Raw genomic sequence first — 26200 nt, 5'->3', positions numbered from 1 at the left:
TGCAATTAACACCGTGCAAGCACAGGAGGGGCCAGATTTTCACATGGTCTTCAGGTCTATGGACCTGAACAGCTCCCTCCTCCACAGGCTTAGCAGGCTTTACTTGAGAACAGTGCAGAAACCTGTGGATGTCCAGCCTCTTAAGCTACATATTCAGTACACTACCCCAGCCCAAACTGGCACCACAGGTGGACGAATTTGGATTTAGTCTATTGAAGCCTGATGCTGCCCCACTCCCCACAAGCTCACTAAAATCTGCATGCACACTGTGTCTCCACTGCCCGAGGCAGTTCCTCACACCTCACCTGCTGCCAGCCCAACCTTGTGCATTCCAGCTCCCCCCACCTCCACCCGGTTCCTGGACTCCAAAATGTCCTTCCTGGCTCCTGAACATTTCTTCTGAGGGCTGCAAAGGGGGGGACCCTGTGTGATGATTGCAACTTCTAGCCCAGCTGGTACAAAACACAAAAAGAATCGCTGCTTGCTCTGTGAACTGTGAAGGAGAAAAGAAGTGTTTCTGGGGAAAGATTCCTTCTCCTCCCCTGTCCCAAGGCAGGCTGAGCTCAGGGAGCTGGTTCCCAGAGGAGAGCAGGCAGTGCTGTGCACTCTCCCCCTGCTCCACCACGGCCTGACCCGGGAGCACGAGAGATGCTGATCTGTGAAACGAGATACCCATCTCTGAGCACCGCGGGGGAAACAGCAAAGATTAACAAACCTCAAAATATTTTACAGCATTTAAATAGCATGGTCACAGATCAAAGGCAATTGCTCATGTCAGGAAGGCAGGCTCAGTAAGCCCAGAAAGATCACATACTGAAAGCAGAGGCAAGATGCAAGAGAAAGCCTGCAGACAGGAGCCGAGGAAGGCTCGATGAGAGAAACCAAAGTGGTCTAAGCCAGAGTCTCACATGTGTTCCTGGAAGAATGAGAGCCAGAAAGACTGCCTGGTTTCACTCAGTCTCAGTTGTGTCTCAGCACAAAAACACACATTTCATTTTAAGACACCCTCTTACCTTGGAAGTACCTGCTGCTGTGAGCAGCTTAAATCCCAGCATAACACAGCCCTGCCTGATGCCTGAAATAAGGAACACACTGAGAATTATGTGCAACTGGTGAATAGATTTGAAAAAGCCCTTAGCTTACATTGATGACACAGAGACTGCAGAATCATGCCCTGCACTCCAAGAGCTTTCATTCCTAAACCCATGAGGGTACTGCTTGAAAGTTTGTTGGCAGAATCCATTGCCCACACTTGCAGGCAGAGTGGGAGGCCTGAAAGTCTTTCAAATTGTTCATGTAACTATATTACCTGTGAGGAGGAAGGGAATGGGACTTTTTATACAGATCACTACAATGGTAATGTTAGTGATATGGGAATAAAAATTCCACACAGTAGTGTTTATACTCTCAAGCTTTCCTAGAGGAGCTATCCCATCATAAGGTACCTTCATTCTCATATGACTTTGGGCAAGATAGTCCATTTACATTTTTTGGGTACAATTGAAGAACTAGCAGTAGTAGGAGCCCTCTCACAGAGGTGTGAGGTTCAATATTGCTCCAGTCTGGGCTGGACACTGAAGGTCATCCACAGTACATGCACTGCATGGGGCCAAGTGACTCCTCGACACAAACCCCCAGGAGGAAACCCTGTTCTCAAGGACCTCATGGATACTCCACCCCTGCAAAGTCAGTCCTTCACTAAGGACTCCCTAAACCACATTTGCATTCTTGCTCCTGCACCTTGCCTCGTGACCAGGGCACACCCTATAGTGCTGTACAAACCCACTGTGCAGAACAAAAAGAAGTCCTCAAGCAAACTCTGTCTGATTGAATTTTGAAGGTAAGAAATGTCCTTCTGCAACAGATGTACAACCCCCTCTACCCACCCCAAACACCAGATCCATCACAGAGAAGGGAAATATTTACACAAGTTAGTAGAGTTCCAGTTAAATATTATGCTTAGCTGTCTAGAGACCATGTTCTCAGACTACGTCTATGAAATAAAAGATTAAACTTCATAACAATTATGAAGTTGCTCTGCTCACATTCAAAGGGAGTTAAAGAACATTAAAATAGTTCTTTGGGTAATATTCTGGTGAAATTGCTCTCTCCACCCTGGAGAGTTAGAGCTAAAACCTTCTGAACTATCCTGTAAACACACTTGGAAAGGCTAAGAGCTAAGCTGATAACCAGGTAGCACCTCTGCTCTGCAGGTTCTGCAAAAAATGTGAGCAATGCCAGAGAGCTTTTGAAGCAGCAAGGGAAGGAGGACAGGGGAGAGCAGCTTCACTTCTCGAGGGAAGTTTGTTTAGTGGAAAGTAAGCAAGTTGTCAGGGGAAAAGCTGACAATGTTGATTCCAGCAGTTGTACTGGGAATAAACAGCCAAGTGGATTACATTACAGAGAATGAGAAACGGCTCTGAGGATCCCATTTAAATGCTGGCCTTCAGGAATGATGCGATTCAGCTACACTCATGGCCCCAGTATCCCGTGACCCCCTGGGCTGAGCCTTTTGGCAGTGCTGGTGTCACCATCCAACTTCCGTGGGTCCCCGAGAGCTCCAACACTGCTGATATCCCCAGCAGAGGCAGAGCTCACTGGTGAGGATGCAGACCCATGCTGGCTTCAAGGCAGGGGCTGGGCACTGAAATAAGGGTGACAGCAGAGTGGGGGAGGTTGTGCAGGACTGCTTTGCCTCTCCCAGACATGCAGCAGTAGGGGAGGGCCACCATGGGGTTTGCCATCTCCCCCCGAGACTGAGGATCCGCCCTCCTATAAAAATAAAATGCCTGCCTGCCTTTCACAGGAAAGGGACCTGTCAAGAAGAGAAGGGGGTCTCGTTTGATTTATTAGTCTCTTCCTCCTTCCCATCGTCTGTGGCTCATCCAGCTGTAGTGATAAGGAGAAGAGATATGAGAGGGTCCTGTTAGCTGCTGGGATACCATCCTTCTGCCCACTCACTGCCTGAAGACATCGGTCCTTTACAAGCACCATTAAATGTGTATCCAAAATGTGGCAGTCTCCTCCATCGAGATTCTGTTCCCTGGATAATACAAACAGTTGCCAGAAAAAGAGTATCCTCTCATCTCTGTCTAGGCCATTATCCCTTTATATTTGCTCTTTAATATTTACTGGGTTCACACAAAGTGCATGCTCTGGAAAGAAAAAAAATCAGCTGCAGCTTAAAGGACTCCAAATTTAGTAATTGCTGCAGCCCCATCGACGTGAACAGTTAGCAGGGAGATTTCTCCAGCACTTCACATGCCGTGGTATTCTGCTTAGGTCAGACTGTAGAAAATGTTCTGTTCAGGGGCACCAAATCTGGAGTGTTTGCATAGGTGCCAGCTGCAAAGGCCTTATGAGTCCACCTCCAGCTCCTGCTGATCCTTTCCCTCCCAATACCCAGTAACCTTGATAGGAAACAGAGGCAGCCAGAGAGATGCTGATTCATACAGAGGTGAAGAACCCGAGGGTTTTAACACACCTGTGAATTAGCAAGAACCAGACCCAGCTCCTGGCTCCAGAGCTGGTCTTGCAGCCTTACCTGTTAGTGTGAGGTTGCTGTATGTGTTTGAAAACTGCTCCTTTAACAAAACCAAGTGCATCTGAGCTGCCTTTTCCCTCTGTAGCTCCAACATTATGTCAGGATGCTGGGCGATCTTACAGCCTTTCTGCTTATCCAGGGCAATGTCACTGCGAACAATGTCTACAGCAAAAGGGAAAGAAAAGAGGGAGATGGCCAAACCTCAGCTTTCATTTTCATTTTTGCCAGATGCTTGGATCAGCTCCAGCCAATATGACAGTCACACAATCATCACTCTGCAAAAGCAACCCAACAAAAGGATCCAAACCCCTTGGACCCACCTATCAAATGACCCTCCCCAGCCCGAGCCTCCTTTTCTCCCACACAAAGCTCAAGTTGTATGCACACAGAACCTACTGACCCTTCCATCCTTTACCTGCCTAGCTGTTGCTATCTTACAATGATGACCCCTCCCTTGCAGGAGAGTGCAAAAGTCTCCCAATATTTATATTGCAACATGTATTTGACACTAAATAATGAGAAAAGACTGAATCCAATAACCCCTGGCTTCCACTTAACCTTGCCTGTCAAAGAGGTGATGAAGAAGGCTTGTTTATCCTCACTGTAGTTATCACTGGTCAGCATGGCTTATGACTCTTTGAACAAGTGTCTGTATCCTCCTAATGCCTGACATTCAGGAGGTAGAAGGATTATTTAACAATTGTTTTCTCTTCATATGAGAATTCTCTAAGCTATATTGTATGATATTCCCTGCCTTAGAACTACTCACCTGCTGGGGAAAGGGAATGACAGAATAGCAAGGCAGAACAAGAATCAAGTAAGATCTGTCAGTGTAAGTGGGAGGGGAGTGGTGCAAACTAGTCCTTGCTAGGTCCCTTGTGAGTTTAATAAACTCTGTAACATGTTCAGACCCACAGGCACCAGATGCTGTGTCTAATTCTTACAAAACCTCAGGCAGCCAGCTCTGATAAGCAAAGATTGAAGTTGGAATTCTTCCACCCCATTGCATAAGGTCACTTTGCCTCACAAGGTCAATCTTTGCTTGGTTCAATTCCCATCTAGCTAGAAGCTGCTGAGGAAGTTTGTTGTCAGAATAGTCACACCTTGCTCCACACACACTCTCCAGCTCCTTTATTGTTACATGTATCAAGAAACACCAAAGTTGCTTCCAAAAGCCATGCTCCTGTCTCTCAAGGTGTCCAATCTCAGGTTCAGCAAACTTAGGTCCAAACTTCTGCTGTGTCTTGGACTGGTGGGGAACTGCCTCCAAACATGTGGTGAAGGACTGGAAGCCACATGATCTTCCTGTCTCTGAGCCTCATCCTAAAGTCACTACGCTTTCTTGCCCAGGCTGTGTTCTACCTCTTTTCTATGTAGTTTGGGATTAGTACAGCCTCTCTAAAGCCTGTCTAAAACAGACTGCTCAGAACAACAATGTCATTAAAGCACCCACGTTCTGTAGTAAGCCGTGTGAGTTCTCTCCTTCACCCTCAGCTAGCATGGTCAGGAGTGGAGAGCGGGCAGCATCCAGGTACCATGGAAATACAGTTCAGTATTTCTACATCCAGCACAAGGGCATCAGTGAGATGGAGCAAGAGGAAGGACTAATGTTCCTCTGCAGCTAATGAGCACAGACTCCTCAACTGTGTGCTTTAGTGCACATTCTCTTAGGTAGGAACTGAGTAAGATTTGGGCCTTCCCAACTAATGAATGATGAAATCCTGAACCCCTCTTGTGTGAAATATTTTGAGAACTGAAGTCTGAGAAACACAACCTTACATCTGTCCCACACAAGGAAGGCTATTGCTACCACAGGCTGCTGGAGTCACCCAGAGCCCATTAACTTCCTGGGTGATGGATTTCCTTTCCTACAGAACTGAAGGCAAGAGTTGTACACCCCCCACCCACCCCCCAAGGCAAGATGAAGTCAAATACATCAACAAGAACCTGAAGGAGGAGAAGACTGAGAGACAAACAGGTTTGAAACTAGATGGTCAATATGCTGTCTGCAATTCTCTTTGAACTGCTGTAAGGGTGTCCAGGCTGGCTCAAAGCAAGTTTTGTTTCCTAAAAGGCATGGATGACTTCTAGAACCCAAACCAGGGCAAATGTGGACCCATGTGGAGAAACCACTGGCCCAGGACCAGGGTCAGGGGCCAGCACCTTGCAGGGTGCAGGGAGCCATGGCAGTGACATCCATCTTTGGGGACCACAGGGATGGCTCTGTGTGCTCTGTCAGCAGGGCCTGGGGACAGAGGGCAGGCCCAGGAACGAAGAGCAGGAGCAGTGTTTTGATAAAGCTGCTGTGACAGGGATTACCACAAGGATGTCAAGTCACATACGGATAAATCTCTGCAAGAGTGTGGGGAAGGCATGCAGGGCACAGATGTCAGAGAACTCTCTGGTAGTTATCTTCATGGGGCTCTCTGAGAGCTACCACTGCAGACACTCAGGAAGCAGAGGCAAGACATGCAAGGTCCTCTCTTCTCGCATTGGTGAGGGACCCAAGAAACTTGCCCAAGACCTAAAGATGGAGGTGGACCCCACAGTCATTATAACTCCAGCTTAAACTGTGGGCAGATGTCTGGGATATGGAGCTCACCAAGGAGCTCAGTGCCTGGTCCTTCATTCTCCACCAGGCTGTGCCCAGTGCAGAGAAGGAGGCAAAGGCACTTCTGCACCACTGTTCTGAACCAGCAGCACTGAGGGAAGAGGAGTGGCAGACCACAGCTTCTGAAGGCCTAAGGGCATTCTCAGCAAGAGAAACCCAAGGAACACAGACAGCAAGGAGTACACAGCTTTCAAATCTTAAAAGGAACAGACAGAAAAAAGACAGATGCAAGTAAGCCAAGAAAGAGGATGGTAATCTGGAGGCTCCGGGCAGGGAAGCTCCGAGTGGGCAGGAGAAGGGCACTCACTGCCTTCCTGAACTTCGATTAACAAAAAAAAACCAAAAAACAAACAAACAAAAAAAAAACCCCAAAAAACAAAAAAAAATAAAAAAAAAAACCAAAAAGCAAAAAAATCCCACAAAAACAACAAGAAAAAAAACCCCAAAAACGGAAAAAAAGCGATAAACTGCTCAGCAGAACACGGGACCGAGCAGCTCCTGCCAGGAGTGCGAAAGAAGAACTCCAGATGTGAGAGCCCCAGAGGACGCCAAATGTTTCCCGCCGGCGGGCGGCCAGGAGCCGTGCCCCCGGCGGGCCGGGTCAGTACCCTGGCCAGCTCAGGCTCCGCACGGCCGGGCGCGGCGGGCGCGGCGCTCCGGGGCGGCGGGCGCGGGTCCCGCGGCGGCGGCAGCGCGGGGCCCGGAGCCCCGAGCGGAATGGTGGGAGCACACCCGTGTGGCGGCCAGGTGAGCTGCGGCTGCCTCGGCACAGCCTCGGCACGGCCCGCGCCCGTCACAGCCCGCCGGCAGCCGTCCCGCAGGAGCTGTCCCCTCGGCAGGCTGCGGGACCCGGGAGGAGGGCTGGGCTGTCCCCGAGGGCATCCCTGACCAGCCTCTCCTGAGATTTCATGGGCGCACGCCGCCCGTGGAGGTCACCGAAACTACAGAGATGTTGAAGAGCAAGTTAGAAAACACCTTTCAGGAGTGGCACAACCAGAGCGATGCTCTTTCCCGGGCATCCCAGGACTAGCTGAGCTCTACCAGTCCCTTTCTGTGAGTCACCTGCACCAAGGGGTTTCAGTAACCACTTCCCGCAGAGCAGAGAAGTTCCAGGCTGCTAGACGTCGAGGATAGTGCACAGCACGCAGAGACAGCTCCCAGGCAGGGCCGGGTTTCCCTTGCACAGAGTGAGCTTCTCTAGCCGAGAATTTAGCCAGTGTCAGTGTGGCAGTGACCAGCTCATGCCACCACCTGCCCATAGGCAATTCCGTTCCAGGAGCTGCTGGAGTCATGGAGCAGACACAGACTACTGCAGCTGATCGCCGGGAAGCTGGGAGGAGGGCACAGTCCCACGTGTATGTGGACAGGAGAGGTGGATGTGATTATTGTCAGACGAATGTGTGACAGAAGGGTAAAGAGGAGAAATAACTCATCTTTCTGTGTCTGTGTGTGTGAAAGTGAGCACTGCCCTCAGCGATCACCGCTCCAGCAAAAGCAAGAGTCACCACTGCCATGGCACCACAACAAGCTGAGGTTGGCCATCCTCCTCAGGGGACTGCTTCAGATTTACAGTCTTGAAAACTGAATTCAAAAGGGGAAAAAAAAACCCTCTATTTTATTCTAACAAAACCTGAACACTTTTTCTAAAAAATAGAATGTTAGGAAATTACGTTAGTACCAAAATTAAATAGATGTTTAATGAGTGACCAGGCAAAAGTCTTACAATTTTCAAATTGCCAAACTTGTAAAATACCTACTTTTCAAATCAACAAATTTTAAATGCTTTTAAAAACAGGTTTGTCTGCTGGAATTATTAAAAAATGCCCAGCGATTGTGAAATTTGGAACACAACTTTTATTTAGAAAGACAGAAGATTTTTCAAGACACAAATTGCGTCTTCATCGTGTCTGTCTTTAATGGGCAAATTTTTGACACATTAGTTTCATTCCTTTATTTTAGCTGGGAAGAATTCCCTGACAATGAGTTCCACAAGTTATTTCCCACAATATTAAAAAAAAAGTCATATTTGTTCATTTTATATGTAATAATTCCACTGGATGCTCGCTATTTCTTGTGTCATGAAAACAAGGAAATAATCATTCCCAAATTGTCTTCTCTGTGTGACACCGAGCTCATAGCATTGGTCATAATCTCTGTCATTTTTTCCAAGATGAAAAATCTCTATGACTGAAAGATATGACTTTGATCACTTCCATCATTCTACTCCTCACATATTTATTCTTTACACTGATTAGTATGTCAACACCGACCTTACTTATAGCATAAGAATGCTCTCAGTGAGTGTTTCCAATTATTTGCTAATATCCCTAACATTAGATTCACTTTTTACATACCTAAATGTATTCAGAGACCAATCAATAATAAACTCTGAACATTTTCCCTGAATGCCAGCTGCTGATTTAGAATGGATAGTTGTGTACAAAAAGTCACGTCTTTCCCCTTGCATATAGTTTTGCATGAATCACTTTTAATTCATACAAAGTAGATGTAGCATGGAAAAAAGTGTGAAACTAACAAAAATATGCAATTTTAAAGTAGAATTTAGGATGCTTGCTATAAACAATGAAATATATAATCATAGGAATCTTTTTATCTCACCAACAGACAAGCAAATAGCTAAAAAATCAGAAGTTAATTGTTTGATTGCACCATTTCCTGCAGTAATTAAAGCACTTTTCATGCATGATTATAGAAGGACAGTTTTTAATTTAAAAAGTGGAGATAAACAGGCAATCTGGAAGTATCTCCTGCCTAGGCTGTATCTCCCTTACCTTGCATAATATGATTTTTACAAACCTTTTTTATTATTTCTTTTTTATTTCTAAGGAAACAGCCAAGCCCTGGGACTCCTTATGGAGGCAGAGCAGGTTGTAGCTCCTTCCCTGCAGTTGTGGTGCCTGGGAACTAGGGAGCAGGAGGCTGCCTCAGAGCTCATGCTGAGATGTGGAGCAGCCCCAGGTCTGGCAAATCCCAAAAGTCTGAAGGACATCATAGAATTTTCCTGTCTTGGGGACTGAGTTCTTGCTATGCCTGAAATGCTACAGCCTTCCCTAAGGAACTGTGCTTGAAACACTTGGAGGGTGAAAAAAAATCTATTTCCTCTTCAAGCTCTGAAAGGACAGATGTCTAAACTGTTGAGTGACACAAAGCAGACAGAAAAGGGGCCCTGGGTGACCAGAAACAGAAGATGATTCCTTGAATTAAGGAAAATTCGTTTGTTTGTTTTTACCAGGGCAATGGGATGGTTCTCCATTCAGAAACATCTATTGCAATTTGATGAGCTGGCAGAGCCAAAAGGACATTCCCAGACACATGGCAACAACATTCCCTTTCTGTGGCTCAGGTATCCTCATACCCTGTGATCATCCTCAAAATTCTGCTCACTAAATCTACAATAAAGCTGTTGATTTTTTTTTATTTTTTTTTACTTGAAATAATTTTTTGCTGGCTTAGCAGAGGATCAGAAATGTGCCAGAGCCAGCACAAGGGCAGCAGCCGAAGAACAGTGCACAGATCATAAAGAAAGCATGGACATCAGTCCTTTTGATGGCAGAAAAACACAAGGTGAGATTTCCTGCCTTCAGGACATAGATTTGAAGGATTTAATCTGACCAAGACTGAGATTGCTACAGTCCCACCTGCCTTCAGTGCAGCTTTCCTTTGCCAGCACTGTCCTCTACACCTCTGCCTGGTCCATATAAACATGCCACATGGCATTAATCAGTTTGGCAACTGAACAAGCTGAAGTGCAATCACATCTCCACCATCAAATTTTGGTCAGCTGAGATCCCTGAACTGACTCACCACACAAACTCAGGCTCCAGGCATGGAAGAGAGCAGAAATATGCCAGAAGGGGCAGAAGAGTGGGAACAGCAGCCCTGGCTGGGGTCAGCTCCAGCCCCTGTGTAACTACATAAATGAATCCTCAGGTCATTTAGCAGTTTATTATCTTCATTTCCACTCAATACCCTGGCACATATTCTAACAGCATCCTGGAAGTCACTTGTGCAGTATGGACTGAGCAAGGGTGAAAAGGTATTCCCACTTCCAGACAAATTTTGAGGCTTACATGCAATGTTGGGTGCCTGAAGGAATGGATCAGCACTGAGAGAATACACATAAAACCTATGCCAGTATTTCACAGCATGATGTGACGTTTTCTACACTATACTGCAAAATCCCCTGACTAGTATGGAAGGCTTAAGAAGCGTGTCTTTGCAATTTTTTTTGGCATAATTGGCCATTTTTCCAGATGCCTGGCATCCCCTTAAAAAAAAAAAAAAAAAAAAAAAAAAAAAAGATAAAATAGAAGGAAGCAACTTACCAGCAATTGAAAGAGTATTTTTGAAATGAGTTGTCCATACACACTTCAGCTCGGAAACTTCTTTGATGCACTACATACATCATGCAAATATAGTCCCCTTCCCTTCTCCCTCCCTGGCCCACACAGGGCCACATGAAGTGTCCTCCAGTCTCTTCTCAGCCATAAAAAGGCTACAAAAGTCTACAAAAGGATGGGGTAGAGGAGTGAGAGGCTGTGCACTTGGGCCAACACATCTTTGAGAACTCCAGCTATGAAAAACTGCTCTTTTTCCTCTGGAGTCTTCCTTCACAGTGCATTTGCAAAGGTGGAAGCTAGAGCAATGTCTGTGCCACCACAGGCTGTCCAGAGCTGCCTCTGGCTGTTGGGGACCACGAGGCTCCACATTAGCCCACCAAACTCATACTGGAGCACCAGCAAGGAGCTTCTAAAATGGGCTCTAGGTTCAGGTGCTGAGACAGCACCCACAGCATCTCTTGCTGAAACAAGACCAGGACTCCACACACACATAACACTCGAACACCAAGCTCCAGGATAGTGTGCAAGTCTGGTTTTAGCAAACTCAACTTCAGAAGAGGTTTTGTACCAGCAACAAGCCATGCCTTTGCTCCAAAGAGGAGCTGCTCAAGCCTGTTTTCCTGGAGACCAGTGTTTCTTGCTGTCCCATTCCCCAGACCAAACTGGTCCTTGGCACATGTGAGGCAGTTGAAAGGACAGGCTGAGCAGATTGCTCGTTAGCAAACCCCACAACAGAAGGAGAAGCAGGCCTACTACACAGATTGAGCATAAAACCCTAGCTCCTGGTACCTGCCCTGGAATCAGACACGTGCCTATGGAAGCAGAGAAACACATCTCCAGATAACAAAACACAACGCTGAGCACAGCCGGGGAAGAAAAACGAACTCAGCAGGGCACATACAGAGAAACACCATTTAAGGGAGGGAAAAGTCTTTCAGGCTAAAAATGTTACACCTCTTGATCATAAAATGTCACAAAGTCTCTGGCACAGCCCCACCTCCTGGTACCACAGAGCCTGACATACATTAAACTGGGTTTCTGTTTCTAGCAAACCCAATGCCTTATCCAAATAGGGTGGACTCCAGGAGTGACCATCCGAACTAGGGGCTGCATGGGATGGAAGCCACCTGGTGTGAGACATAGGTGGGGTGTTAATATAACACCTTAGTTGACCTAATACTTAGCAAAGTCCAGGAGGTACCAACACCCATGCTATCAACCCACAGGGACTGCACACCCTATGGCTCACCAAGAGCATCTATCATGGTTCTGATAGATCTGCCAGCAAGTGATGAAACTGCTGTGCCGGTTTTATACACAGTGCTGAAACAAATGGCCATGGGCACCCTCTTCATGTGCATCACAGGCAGTAACCACGGAGCATGCACCACTTTGTTGCCTTTGCTGCCCAAACATGACAAGTTTAGACTGGGGTGAGGCTGTTCACACATACAAAGGAAAGATATTGTACAGCCCTGGTAACACACAATACTTCCAGGTCTGCGTTTCCAGGAAAAATCTGAACAAGAAATGAGTTACCCTGAAACCTAAAGGAGACACCTTATTTCAGAAAAACGAAGTACATTTTAGATACAAGTCAAAAGCAACTACTGCTACCCTGGGAGAGTACCCACACTCTCTGTGAAAGAAAGAGGTGGGAAAAAATAGGTTGGTAAACCCAAAGGCAAGCCTAGGTAAAGCAATTTTCAGAAGGTGGAGGTGTGCGTAGTTGGGACCATTTAAAAGGGAATCAAATACAATTTTTTAGTGCAGGGGAAGAGTAAGGTGAACCTCTGAGGAGGTCTGATAGTCAGGAAGGCAAAGCACCACAGAGATAGAAAAAGCCAGCAAAGGGAACAGTGAGGAACACCTGGTCTGAAGAGCATCAGGGTAGCAGAGGGGGATTTACAGGATGAAGATCCCTGTACGGAGACTCATTCCAACTCTAGCAAGCATGGTCACAGGATCCATGAAGGATGATGCAAAGCAGTCCTGTTGGTGTTGCTGCCTCCCATCTGAATGCCTGAGAGGGCCACACCAGTGAGCACACGGTGGGGTGCAGCTGCCTGTGATGTGAACACCACTCACAGTCACTCACTTGTAACTGCAGTTCTCTGAGCAATCTTGCACATGTGCCCTTCACCTCCCAGTCCTGCACTCTGTGAGCTGCTGCAGCTTAGAGGAGCATAGGAAGTGCTCTTCCCTCCCACTCTGTGCACAGGCCGCAGGGGAACACAAAGCACGGGAACATCCCTGGGGGCTGCAAAGAGAGCCCAGACCCTGCAGGCATAGGCCTGGAGTCTGTGTGCACCCACAGGCAGAAGTGGCAAAAAGACAAACATTCAAAGCAGAAAACAACCGAACAATCACTTGCCACGTCACTAAAAATCACAAGAGTGCTGCATAAGGCTTTAAAATTCACTGATTTATCTGTTAAATGTTTTCTGACTTTTAACTAATCAAGCCCCCCAACATCTTCCCCACTCCCAGGCCATTATAAGAAATTTCAGAAAATAGGTACTGGACATATAAAAGCCCATGGACACGGAAAACAACCCCAAACACCCCAGACAGCTTGGAGAGAAGGAAGAGTACCTAGCAGGATGCTATTTGGCTTCCCCCATGCTCAGGTGCTGATTGCCATCAGTTTTCTGTGCTGTCTGCTGAGGCTGTAAGTCCTCAGCAGAAACTGCGTGTCCTGATCCCAGCAGGTCCTGGGTGAGCCACAGATGAGGGAACCAAAATGGGACCAGTGATCCAAATGCTGCTCATACCCAGCAAAGCAGGGCACAGACCTGTGGTGGCATCAGGATTTTATTTTGGATAACTGGATCCCTCTAGTGAAGCACTTAGTGCAGCCTCGGCACAAAAGGATGTGAGCTACTAGCAACTCTACCCCTTATCCAAACAGGGTGAAACTCCCTGACCCTGGAGTTTGCACACAGATCTTAAGAACAAATACGAGAGCTTTGCTTCCAGGCAGGAAATCCCTTTTACCACACCTTTCTGATTTACACCGATGCTTGATACACACCACATGTGTCTTCCCCTTCCTTCACCCACATTCACAATGGTTCTGTTCCATATTTAAGTGATGAAAAGTTAAGACCTGTGGTTACAACTTCTATGAAAAGCTTCATTTTGAAGGCTGCTACATTTCAATTTTATTGCCATGAGGAAAACTGAAAAAAAAAATGCCAAAATATTTCAGTCCTCTCTTGACATGAAAGCTGTTGTGAAGACATTTAATAAGGAAGTGTAAGTTCTCTCTTGCAAGTTGTTGAAATATGGAAGGTGGGGAAATTTATTCTTACAAATGTTCTGTATGAGTCTCATCCCCAATTTTATGCACGACACTTAATTTCTACTGTACCAGGTGTCTGTGGCAAGTTTGGTCAGCATTTTTTCCTGAAGTGCATCTCAGCAGGCAAAGCTTACAACAAACCGTTCAAGTGAGATTTGTTACAAGAAAAACAAGGAATAACATCGGGGTTGCCCCAGCTGGGAGACCAAGTGAAAGATGGAGCACAAAATCTTACCCACCTGCCTGCAAGTGGGAATAGAAGGACATTCATCTCAGAGAGCTCAGATGTTATGTAGGGAAGCAGCAGGAGTGAGAGCCATCAGAAAACTGGCAAATGCATCTGCTTTTTCCATTCAGGACTGCTGCTGACTAGATCTCTGCAAACTTTCCTCTGTTCCACAGACCTGCCCAGTGGGATCTGTCTGGCATTAATTGGCCTTCAGAATTACTTATGGAAAAATCTTAAGCTAATTTTTTGTTAGTCGTTGAGTAAGAAAAAAAAAAAAGCAAAAGCTTGTTTCTTTAAAAAAATAAACTAAGCAAGAGAGAAAAATCAATAAATTCTTGCACGTGGACATGATATTCTGCTTCTTAAAAGAAGTGCCTTAGGACGGAGATATGGCCCTAACTTTTCTACGCACTTTCTTTATGTGAATTATGGGCCGCGAAAGGTGAAAGCTTTTTGTGTACCGAGATTCTGTGGGGAGAAGGGCAGGAGGCGAAGAGGGGAGCAGCCGAAAAGCAGGGGCCAGGCGGTGACTCTGGAAAGAGCTCGGATGGCCGAGCGGTTCGGAGGGGGAGCAGCCCCGGCCGGGCACCAGCACCCGGGGACCGACCGTGACCAAGCCCGGAGGGGCAGCGGGCAGCTCCAGGGGCTGCGGCGGGCACAGAAACGCGAGGTCCTGGGGAAAAGCAGAGCTCCCGAGAGGAGCGGGAAGGGGCTTGCACAGACATCCCGGGCTCCGATGCCTGGCCCCCGCCTGGAGCCGCGGCAAAGTCTCCTCTGTGCCCGGCGCTGCCCGCCTGGGTCTCGGGGGCAGAGGGAGACGGAGGACGCAGCGGGGCGGGGGAATATGAAAAGTCCCGCTCCCCAGTGCTGGTCTTTTGTTCCCGGGGGCCGACACCCGCCAAACCCACCGGCAATGCGAGGAGCGAGCTCCGCCGAGCTCCTCGGCTCCCCCCTCTCGGGAAAGAAAGGGTACGGGAATTCTCCCCTGCCCGGTGCCCGGCGGCAGCGTGTCCGGGCGCGGGGAGAGCGGGGCAGGCGGAGCGGGACCGCCCGGCTCCCGCAGCCCCCGCTGCAGCGCCCGCCCCCCGCGCCGGCCCCGGGGCTCACCGTCCTCGTAGTTCTTGAGGTAGTAGTCGGGGCCGGGCCCTCCGCGGCTCTTGGCCGGATTCTTCACGTTGTGGAACTGCAGAAAGTCCGTCCTCTTGCCCGCGAAGCGCAGGAAGGCGGGGGCCAGGCCCCGCGCCAGGGTCACCAGCCGCCGGGAGCTGGGGAGAGGAGGAAGGAGGCTGAGGAAGCCGCGGGCCGGGCCCTCGTTTCCCCAGTACCGCCAGAGACCGGGGACCGCGGGGCTCGAGGACCCGCCGTCGCCCTGGCGGGCCCGGTTGCCCCGCCCGGGGCGGCGCACAGCGGTACCAGCGGCCGCGGGGCTCCGAGCGGGCCGAGCAGCGCGGCCCTGCAGCGGGAGCCGCCCCGCCCGCCCGTGCTGGCCCGGAGACCGGCGGGCCGGGCTCCCCCCGTCCTGCTGCGCCCTCCGGACAAGTGCAGCGGCGTCCAGGAGGCAGAGGCGCTCACCGCCACTCGGGACCGTGCCAAGAGCCGAGCCGCCGGGGAGGGGAGAAAAGCGGGAGCCGTCCCGGCTCTTCTCACGCCTTCCCGCATCCTCGCCCTGCTCCTTCCCCGGCTGCCGAAAGGACCCTCGGAGCCGGCGTGCGGAGGAGACCCGCTCTCCCTCCCCGACTTACCCAGCAGGGAGAAGGCTTTCTGGCCGTCCCAGCGCCTCCAGGCCGCGGCCGCTCCGCACCGCCGGTGGAACCCAGCGCAGCTGCAGCCCGGCTCTGCCCCCCGCGCAGTGCTGCAAGTCCGGGGAGCGGAGGGCTCAGAAGACCTGGCCGACACCCGCTCTCTGCCCGTCGGGACCCGGGGAAGGCTCGGCTCGGCTCGGCAGGCGGCCCCGTTCCTGCTGCTGTTTTTTTGTTTGATTTTGATTTTTTTTTTCCCCTGTGCTGCCTCGGCCCCGTGTTGTGCTTTATGCAGAGGAGCGGTTGCTGGAGCGAGGGGAACACGACATTTTTTCAGTCATAACTGATAAGTCTCCGAAATGCTTTCTCCATTGCAAACATGTGCATCTTAATGGAAACCATGGCCTCGCTCCCTCCGTCACAACAAGCGCCGCCAGCAGCGCGGAGCCCGGCGGGGCTGGGCGCCGGGGCCGCCGGGGCGCCCCGCGGGCGGCGTGGGGAGGGCGCTGGGGGGCTCCTGCCTTACCTTAAGAAATCGAGCCAGCCATCATGAATGATGGAGGGGTCCAGCTGCAGGGAGAGGAAATTCTCACTGATTATCCTGACAGGGCTCTTGGTGTTGACATCAAGGAGAATGAGAGTTCTTCCCTTCACACCTGGAGGTTTCTCCACCGGCAGTGCTCTCCTGTCCCCAGCCTGGGAGGGCAGAGAGAAGGTGGCCATGAGGGCCAGCCCAGGTGCCATCAGGGCTAAGAGCCCTGGGGGGCAGGAGCTGGGACAGGGCATGCCGGAGAGCAGGAAACCCCTAATTAACTGGCTGTCTGCAGGGGCTCGCTGGTGGCTAATTGTCCTTATCTAAAGTGTGGGGCGCTCTGCCTTTTTTTGCAATGTTTTGGTGTTGGTGGAGGGGAACTCACGCCCCTGACCAGCCTTTCTCGCAGCCGGTGCCAAGACTCCTTGCAACCAGCACCGCCCCTTTAAGAGATGCAGGCTCCAGACATTTTTAACTTTTTGAAGGTAAGGGGAGGCTCCTGGTTTAACCCCCTCGGCTCGGGGCTCGCCGCCCTGCCGCAGCCCCGCCAGCACCGAGCTTTCGCTTTGCGCCGGCTGCGGCGGACGTTTTGGGCTCCCTCACCAAGCAAAACCGGGACGGAGCCGGGACACCGAGACACCGAGGAGCTCGGGACGGGGACCGGAGGGCGGGGGCTGGCCAGCACAGCCCGAGCTGGTCGCCGGCTGCAGGAACGACAGAGACGGTAAGGCAGCGAGGACGGCTCAGGTTGGGGAAAGGGCGGGTAATCACCCCGAAAAAAACCCAGACACTACCTGAGGGAAGAGTTAGCTCCAAACCTCGCCGGACCCGCGGTGCTGGGCGAGGCCCTCGGGACTGAGCGCCGGAGGCTCCGCGGGACCCGACGGACACAGCGGGGCTGGGGGCCGCCGGCACCCCGGGACCCGGCACGGCACGCTCGGTGAGCCCTGCTCGAAGCTGGAGCTCGGCCGGTCCTCGCACGAAGGCCGTCGGGCACTGCGGGGAACCGGGGCACGGGGAATCGAGCCGCTGGTCGCCCTTTCCCGCCTGCCTCCGGGCCCATCGGTGTCCGACCAGCGGCGGGGAAAGAAGAGGGGCGGCAGCAGCAGTGCCTGGTGTGGAAACATCCGCATCGGAGATGGAAAGGATGGCAGGGTTTGATGGCACCGACGACGACCCCCGTTCCGGGGCCAGCCCTCGGTCGCTGCCTCGAGGACGGACCGGGGCAGGACGAACGGGGCTCGGCGTGCTGCAGAAGTGCAGGCTGCTGCGGTTATCAGCTCTGGGCGCAAGGTCGTGGCACCGGGCCGGGGAGCGGTGGCGGCTGCCGACAATCCCGGGAGCCTCAAGGAATGTCCATCCGAATCGGACACGCTCTCCGTCAACAGCCGCTTCCCGAGCAAGCCCCGAAATCCCACAAGCAGTCTGGATCTCCGGGACAAGCAATGTCCCCGTACCTGGGCCCTTGGCCGCCGTGGCCCGCCCCACTTCCCGCATCGCCCATGCGGGACGCAGGGCCCCGGTGCCGCTGCCGTCCCGGTCACGGAGGGCTGCCGGCGGAGGGCTGAGCCGGCCCAGGTGCGGTCCGTCGGGGCCCCGCAGCCCCGGGGATGGGGCGGCCGCAGCACCATCTGCTGGTGAGGGGCCCGGGGAGGCGCGGGAGGCGGCACCCACCTGCGGACACCCTCCGCGCCACTGCCGGGAGGTGCCGGTGCTGGGGGCAGCAGAGCCGCTTCGGGATCCAGGCATAGATCTCGCCACAAGAGCGGCCCGAGCCTCGGGGAAGCCGGCGGGTCGGGTGCGAGCGGCTCCAGCAGCCGGATCAGAGGCACTGGGAGCGCACGGGCAGCCCGCTGTCCCGGCAGGGCTCTCCGCCCTTGAGAGCCCTCTCCAGCTTCTCCCGGTGTCCGTGCGGAGCTGCTTGCGCGCCCCGATGGCTCCAGTCGGGGCCCGAGGGGAGCCGGCGGCAAGTCCCGGAGCTCGGTGCGCTCGGCGGAGCCCCGCACAGAGGGGAAACACTCGGGACTGGGCCCCGGTGAAGCCCGAGGACAGCGCTGGCTCCGGTGGAAATCTCCACTCCTCCTGTCTCTCTGCCCTTGAAACGCTTCAAGACAAGAGGGGCAGCCAGCCCTGCCAGTCCCGGGCCACTCAGGCAGGGGCTGCGGCGGTACGGAGCCGCTGTGGTAACGCGTGGGGAAGGATGGAACGCATCCTCTGGGATGAGCAGGGAGTGCGCTAACCAGGATTTGTCCTGAAACCATCCCTCCAAAGCAGAGACGGGAGCAGGGCTCAAGCCGCGCCTGGGAAGAGGTTGCCGAGCGCAGCGCAGGCTGACCCAGAGCAGCGAAAGGTGCCCGGGCCAGCGGGCTCTGAACGCTGGAATAAGTAAGAGGATCCGGGGAAAAGAGCTGTGCAATTTCAGCTGTGCAAAGCCCTGGCATCCCGGGACAGGAAGAAGGCAATTTAAGCCTGGAAATTTGTATTCGGCTGAAAACACTTCTGCCGAGATTTGCAATAGCACTTAAAACTGACCCAGGACCTAAAGCCTCTGGTTCAGAAGCTGCGCAGTTTTTTGGGTCGTCTCCAAATGAGGGACACGAGTTTTAAAATGATCTCGTTATATTTTAATAACTTTTTTCTATGCTTTCAGAAGATGTGAGCAAGGCTTCAGGGGTATTTGTTGTGGTTGCAGGCCGAAATTTTGTACCGTGCCTCCCTCTAAGGATGGTTCTATTTTCAAACGAAATTCCAGCGTGTTCTGCAGTAAAAAGGGGGGAAAAAAACACGAACAAAACCTAAACAAATTATCCACTTTAACCTCCTTTTTATATATATATTTTTTTTCCTTACAAACACATTACTTCGGAAGAGAAATGTGTTTATTCTGAAACGTTCCCCACAATTAGTCTCTGCTTTGAACGCAAACTCCGGATGCACTGAAGACACTTATCTGCGAAGTCATCACCAACAACATTAAACAGCAGGGAAAGAGGCAAAAAACCCTCCCAGATGCCGGAGTCACCTTCCAGATTCTGGGAAGACGACGTTAAAGGAAATATTAATTTACCTATCTGAGCTTTCCAAACCAACACCGGGAGCTTGTCCCAGCCCTGCGCGCTCGGAAATGTAATTGCACCCCACTTTGCGTCTGACTCCAGCAGCGGCAAGTAAAATCTAAAAATAAAGATGTTTGGGCTTTTTTGTTTGTTGGTCTGTTTTTCAATAAATTGTAGTCTTGCTATAGAAAACTTTTAAACGTTAAAGCGTTCACGGTTGTCTGGGAGAGCTGGGGCAGCAGCGGAGGTGCGGGGAGTCCCGGGAGCCGCCGCTGCCGCCCGGCGCAGCTCGGGCATGGCCCGGGGACCCTGCAAGGGGGGGCACGGCCACCTCCTCCCCAGCCACCCACACCAGATAGGAGGTATCTCAATTTACACCAGCTGCGACCCTGGCTCGCCGTCCGCAGGGGCGGCGAAGCGATGATCCTTTCTTACATTACGATAATTACTTTAGAAAGCCTGACTCACATAAAAAGTATCTATAAAGATTTACTCGCGGTTTTGTCAATTTCGAAATAGGTTTCTCCGTTTTCCATCTACTCTAAACTTGCTGGTTTTAATCTCCAAAACAGTCATTGGAAAAGAAAACTGGGGGAGGAGAAGCATTTCTATAAAGAGCTTAACCAAAGCACATTAAATATTTTCCCAACATCACCAAATAAACAACAATCCTCCAGCTCCCTATAAACTATTTAAAGCATGTCATATCATCTCTTCTGCTCTTGCCAATGTACTTTCCTTTTAATTTACAAGCTGATTAGAGCAGGGGTCTGTCTTTTTGTATATATTTGCAAAATATTTGGCACTCTTTCAGTCAGTTGCAGTTCACAAACACTTAAAACTGCATTTAACTTCATTATTATAAGTAGTCACTTCGATTTTTCCTCTCTTTTGTAGAGCTACTGCCTGTGAAAGTGCTTCTTGTAAATGGTCTGAGCAGCTGAAACCTTCAAGGTTTTCAGCAGAGAAAACCTCTTCAGATGGGGGGGGGGGGGCGGGGGGGGGGGGGGGGGGGGGGGGGGGGGGGGGGGGGGGGGGGGGGGGGGCGGGGGGGGGGAAACGAGAGAGAGAATAAAAAGCCTAACAGAAATCTAAACTCAGATCTCAGGCTATACAAATTGGCCCAAAAGAAAATGGGGGAAATCTCCTTAGGAGGAACATTTTTAGTTCACTAAAAAATAAACTTTGCTCATAAATGATGAAAGTTATTATCATCAGAGGATGTCCTGTACCAAACAAACCTCCATTAGGCTGGGAAGGATAAAACAGGCTAGACAGCCCTTAAAAAAAAAAAATCATCATGTCTTTGATTCCCAAGATATCAACCATGTCTGTTTCTGTAGTGCTGTCAAGTAAATCTGAGTTATGGATGCTCTAAAAGAAGCCAGCAAGGAGAAAATTCAGCAAGTGAAAATTAAGAGCGGTATCCATACCTCACAAAAACACACTTTCTTTTTAGGCTCTTAAGCTTCTGCCCTGTAGCATGGTATGACAATTTCTTAGAAGAGCAAGACCAGTGAATGTGGTAAAACTGTGATCATCAGAGCATGCAATTGCATGACAGATTCTTTTTACTGAGCTTTTTGCTCTTTCTGCAATGCAGTGTCCATCATTTCCACCACAAGAGTGTTAACATCTGGAATGCAACCTCCAAAAACTGCCAGTGCCTCAAGGTGGGTGTCACACAGGCTGAACTCTACTGCTGAAACCATTTTCTAGCATGTTTATGTATCATGTCTAACCTGATCAGACAGACACAGGACAGTTGCTTGATTTAATACAGTATCCACATATTGCTCTTTAATGTAGGTGACCTGGGAAGTTCTGTAAAAAGCAAACACCTCTGTCTGAGCTAAAAGGACTGGCTGGCTAGGGAGCTCAGCCACAGCAGGAGGAAAGCAAGCCTACTGAGAGAATTTTGTCCCTCCATACGTGCAAAAGGCAAGGCATCCATCAAAACCAACGGCCTGCTCAGGAAAAGCGCACTTGGCAATGTTGCCTTCGCATTTTTGGCCAGTGTGAAAGGAACACAAACTGGTATTTCCAAATCTAGCCATAGGAAAATAGAGCATTTTTCTTTGAGATTCAGTCTGTACTCATGAGCTGCATAATGAAGAATCTTGTTAAAAAAAAAAAAAAAAGAAAAAAAAAAGAAAATAAAAAAAAAGTGGGGGGTCAGGGACAAAAAAACCCACTGGTTCCATGAAGGTTGTGAATGTGGGTTCGGCCTGGGTGACACACCACAGAATGAAACTGGGAGGATGAAATGGAGTTTTAGGCAGCTACCAACCAATGATTTATTTATATTTTCTAGGCTCTTATTTTTATTTTTTTTTTCTGTTTTGTAACTTAATTTCCAGTTCTGTGAGAAGTTAGACACCATGTACTCTGTTGGAATAAAGAGCATTTATTGTTTTCTTTAATCTGCCTTATTGTTTTACTTTATCTGACTTCTGATGCATGGTCTCAAAAATACTCTTACAAGCCCAGGGTACCCTGGTCCTGCTGATTTGTCCATGGAGAGAACTTGTGAAATCCCAAAGTATTCAACTCTCTACAAGACTTCTGAGGTCCTTGAAAGACTGAGATACACTGTTTCCATAAAACTGTAGGAATTGCTCTGGGGGTTCAAACCAGGTGCCATCTCAGCACACAGAAATCCCCTTTGCCCCGTGCCTCTTCACCAAGCAGAAAAAAAAATATACATAATGGCTGAGGCCATTTCAGTCTACAACAATGCCCTTGGACAGAGAATGCTCTTTGGCTCCATTAACCTCTGTACTCATCAGTGGCCAGGTCTGATTTCACTTTTGTCTTTCATATCTTGAGAAGCAGCGAATACAGCAGCAATTTGTCACAGTCAAAGAGATACAGAGTGAGAACACAACACAGAGACTGGAGCTCTGCAGTGCTCTGAAGACCACAATAGCCTAAGAAACCTTTTTCCTCAAATTGAGCCCAGCCCTGAGCAGCAGAAAAATGTGTAGAATTATTCCTGTTTCACATCATCACATGAAAAAGAAAGAGAAGTGAATATGCCAATTTTACAAGCCTGAGAATGAATGCAGGGGAGTATTTGTCCCACCATCTGGGGGAGATGATAGAGGTGAAGGAAGAGGGAGTAAGAGGGGGATGGTAAAAGTTGACAGAGATCTTCTATTTTTCTGGAGGGATGCTTTACATTCCAGCAGCAAAAATGGAGGAAGTGGACATGAGAATTAGATCAGAGAGGGGAAGTAAGAAGATGAATGAAGTGCAAGACTGGAGGAGCAAACCAGTCAATTACGAAAAAGAGGAAGGAACTGTGTGCAGAAATCAACGAGGAGATGGAGCTCAGGGGAAGAAACAGCAGCCAAAATGCTCTCAAATCAGAGATGCTGCTGGGGTGAGAGAGACAGAAAAGAACTAGAATATTTCAGGTAATGATAAAATTGTAAATCCCTGTCCTCTGTATTTATTTGCATAGGGCAAATAAGCTCTCTGTCACCAGCTCTATCCAGACATCTGAGCACGGCCCTGCTACAGACAAAGACAGGACAAATCAGCTGTGTCAAAGCTGCTAACTGTTGGTGTGCATTAGAGAAATCAGAAGCAACACATGAAACTCATGCCTAGACAGCAAGAGGAGAAAACTATGGGTCATGCCTGAAAACCAGACAAACAGATGAAGTAGAAATAAAGTTAAATGCCCATAAGGAACCACAAAATTCAGAAACTCAGAAGACAGCACCACTGAATGAGGGGGAAAGACCAGCAGTACATCAGTGACCTGTTCTCATGGAGAGAGGAGGAGATGGGCTGATGCCAGATAGACTTTAAACTAAATACTCTGCTTCCAGCACCCAGAAAAAGCTCTCTAATAAATCCAGAAAAAGCAATATTCTTTCTGCATAAATTCCACAGCCCTTACAGGAACTCATCCTCACCTCTGCATTGCTTAAGGGCTGGCAAGTCAGCAGAAGTGAGGGTGAGGTGCAGAGTCCCTAACCCAGGCACAGAAGCTTATTGCCTGGAAAAAAACATAGGGAAAGTGCATTTATTCATAGCACAGACATCCCTGTCCTTTCTACCATGGGCAACTGGGTGTTGTCTTGTATCTTCTCCCTCCACAGTTTCCCTTCTGTTAGTCCTTTAGAACAGCAACAACGGAGAAAGCTAAAAATAAAGCTATATAAGCAATGTAATAGGCATGCAATTGCATGTCTATTTTCTTTGAAAAAATGATGCTTTATTTCCTGTTCAATGGAAAATACAGTTTGATGTTACAACTATTAGGTTTTGACTGAATGCAGAAATTTGACTGAAACAATGACATTTCCCCCTGTATTTACTATTACCATATGTCAGTGATTATATATTTAAGTTGCAAAAATGAATTAAATTTCATGGCTTCCTCAAGCTAGATTCTCTTGGAATGGACTGTCTTTTGTTATTAACTGAAATGCTTGGAAAACAGTTTAAATCAAAACAGCAGACTTTTGGTATCATTTCAGGAGAAAGCTGGTTATCACAGACCAAGTGCTTAACACATCATCATCCAGAAGGCTGGGTAAAGCCTTGCAAAGCTGCAGCCATCGTGGCCAGGATAGAGAAAGAGGGTTAATTAGACACCACAGATTTAGAGATGGAAAAAAGGGAGAGAAAAAAAAGATACTGTTTGAAGCTCTCTTGCCTGGGGTCTTATTCCTTCTCCTTCTGAAGTTATCATATATCCCAGACCACAGTGCTTATTTCACTTACTTCGGGAAAGTATCTTCTCTAAGCTGGCTACAGAGCATTAGTGACAATCAGATTGCACATATGTTCCAGGAGAAGACAGCCTTGTCCTTGCTAGATTTCCTCCCACTTTCTGGGGAGGGAAAAAAAAAAAAATCTGTATTTCTTTTTACTCCTTCTGTTTCCCATCATGATTTGGATTGCTAACATTTCTATCCCCACTAGGAGTCCCTGGTGGCTCCTGGCCCTTTTCTAAAGGACCAGCGGACGGTAGAGCCCCTGGGCTCCCATCAACCAGGAAGGAAGTGAACTGCAACCCACAGCTTCAAGGACTCCGATTTCAGACCTTAAAGTCAAGGTGATGTAAAGAGAATTTAGGAAACTCCCCGTGTCTATGCTTCCCACTGCCTCCAGGTCCTGTCTGGACCCGGACAGCCAGAGCTGGAAGAGGACGGCGGTGACTAGAGAAGTCACCACTGGCATGTTTGTGGATATTGCAGCCTGTTACACAACCTGCAGAGAGATCTCCGTGGTGGCAGACATAGTGTAAAGCAGAACCTGAGCAGTGCTGGTGAGTGGGAATCAGGTTGCCATTCCTAGCTGAAGAGTTAGGGAAGAGCAGGTTAAAGAAGTGGGGTTCAGCATAAGAGAAGAAGGATAGCTATGCTGTGCTTGCTGAAGGACTCACCAGGCAGGATACAGCCAGGACAGGCCTCAGTGAGAACATTGCAAATTTATGTCATATTTTGCCAAAGACTCAATCAATTGAGCATGTGCTAAAGCTGAGTTTGTTTTGTCTTATTTGGAGCTTTGGAAGATATTTCCTATCTTGACTCATTGAACACACTCCAACCACACACCTGCAACTTCTGGAGTGCATCCTCCCAGCAAGAGGCTGGCTCGCACGTCGTCACTTATGCAGGGCAAATCCTACTGAAAGCACATCTGACCACAGCTTTCACACCAGTTTACTTTTACATGTAGCACATGTAAGCTAACATCTGGCAAGAACACAACTATGTCCTGATCGAGATGGAGCTCATAGCAACAGATGTGTTTGATAGTGCAGGACCAGAGAGGCTCTACCTTAAACTGAGCATATTTCTCTTCTGAGATTTTACACCCTCTGGCCACATCTTTTTCTGAGTGGAGCCACTGTCACTATGGCTTTGCAGTCCCCTCAATACCAAATACACTCTCAACCTGCAGGTCACTGCTTAGCCCTAACATCCAGGTGATTTTGCTCCCACTGAGGCATGTCAGCACATGAAGCAGGGTGCTGATACAACCATTATGTTGTATGTCAGTGCAGCATGAGGTTAGCAATGCCCTGAAGCAGACAGTGCCTCCAGTGCAGGAGGAAACTCTCCAAGCACACAGTAGCTCTGCCTGCAGGCACGCAAGCAGCACCGGTAGTTAGCAATCTAACAAACAACATCTGCTGCCTATTTGGGGGCAAAGGATGGAAAAGCCAGCAAAGAGTAGCCCACAGTGCCAGCTCCTCAAGACTGAGATTTTCTTACTAAAGGGAAAAGTGTTAGGAAGAGAAAACCCAGCATCAAGACGAACGTTGCTGTGACTCTGGAAGATACAAGATGTGACTAATTGCCTCTGTAGCTTTACACAGTTACTGACCAAGTTTTTTTTTTTTTCTGACAGAGCTTTATTTTGCCAGAAAAAGTGCGGCGAGAGATTGCCACCTTGTGGTTCCTTCTCCTGCAGTGCCATGTTTTTTTCCCACATGCTCCAGGCTAGACTAGTGGTTTCCAATTCGCTGTCCAGGGATTTCTAGTGACAAGGATACTATGGACAAGAATACTCTCCAAATACTTAATTAACTAAAAAAAGCACGTCTGCAATTCACAGACTTCAGTTCCTATACTGAGAAGCTTATCACTAGAAAACCTTTCAGGAGTCTAACTTGCAAGTTAATAAACACGAGTAACTACTGGCATGGGTACACAGCTCCCAAACAGCAACACAAAACGCTCTGGCAGTGATGCACAAAACCGGAACGTCTTTACAATATTCTCAGCACCAAGAAGTCTGCGAGAAATTCAGGGCTGATGACAGCCTGCCACGGCTAACATACGGGTTGAGCTCAGACA

General features: G+C 49.2%; 1 protein-coding gene across 1 annotated transcript in view; it reads right to left on the bottom strand.

Annotated features, from left to right (window-relative positions):
* The window catches only part of HPSE2 (heparanase 2 (inactive)), a 106141-nt gene extending 89521 nt beyond the window's left edge, over positions 1-16620 (bottom strand). Inside the window, exons 1-3 of the mRNA XM_005520656.3 lie at positions 16315-16620; positions 15157-15314; positions 3545-3706 (exon numbers count right to left, since the gene is read on the bottom strand). Of these exons, the coding sequence (XP_005520713.1) occupies positions 3545-3706; positions 15157-15314; positions 16315-16574 (580 nt within the window). The 5' untranslated portion in view covers positions 16575-16620. The remainder of the gene's footprint in view (positions 1-3544; positions 3707-15156; positions 15315-16314) is intronic.
* Between the last annotated feature and the right edge of the window lie 9580 nt (positions 16621-26200).

The sequence above is a fragment of the Pseudopodoces humilis genome, chromosome 9 (genome assembly GCF_049639895.1).
Source record: "Pseudopodoces humilis isolate 2021_Gansu_Grassland_sample_001 chromosome 9, ASM4963989v1, whole genome shotgun sequence".
In the NCBI taxonomy this organism is placed as follows: domain Eukaryota; kingdom Metazoa; phylum Chordata; class Aves; order Passeriformes; family Paridae; genus Pseudopodoces; species Pseudopodoces humilis.
The sequence above is the reverse complement of the archived record's forward strand: the minus strand, read 5'-3'. Positions and strand labels throughout refer to the sequence as shown.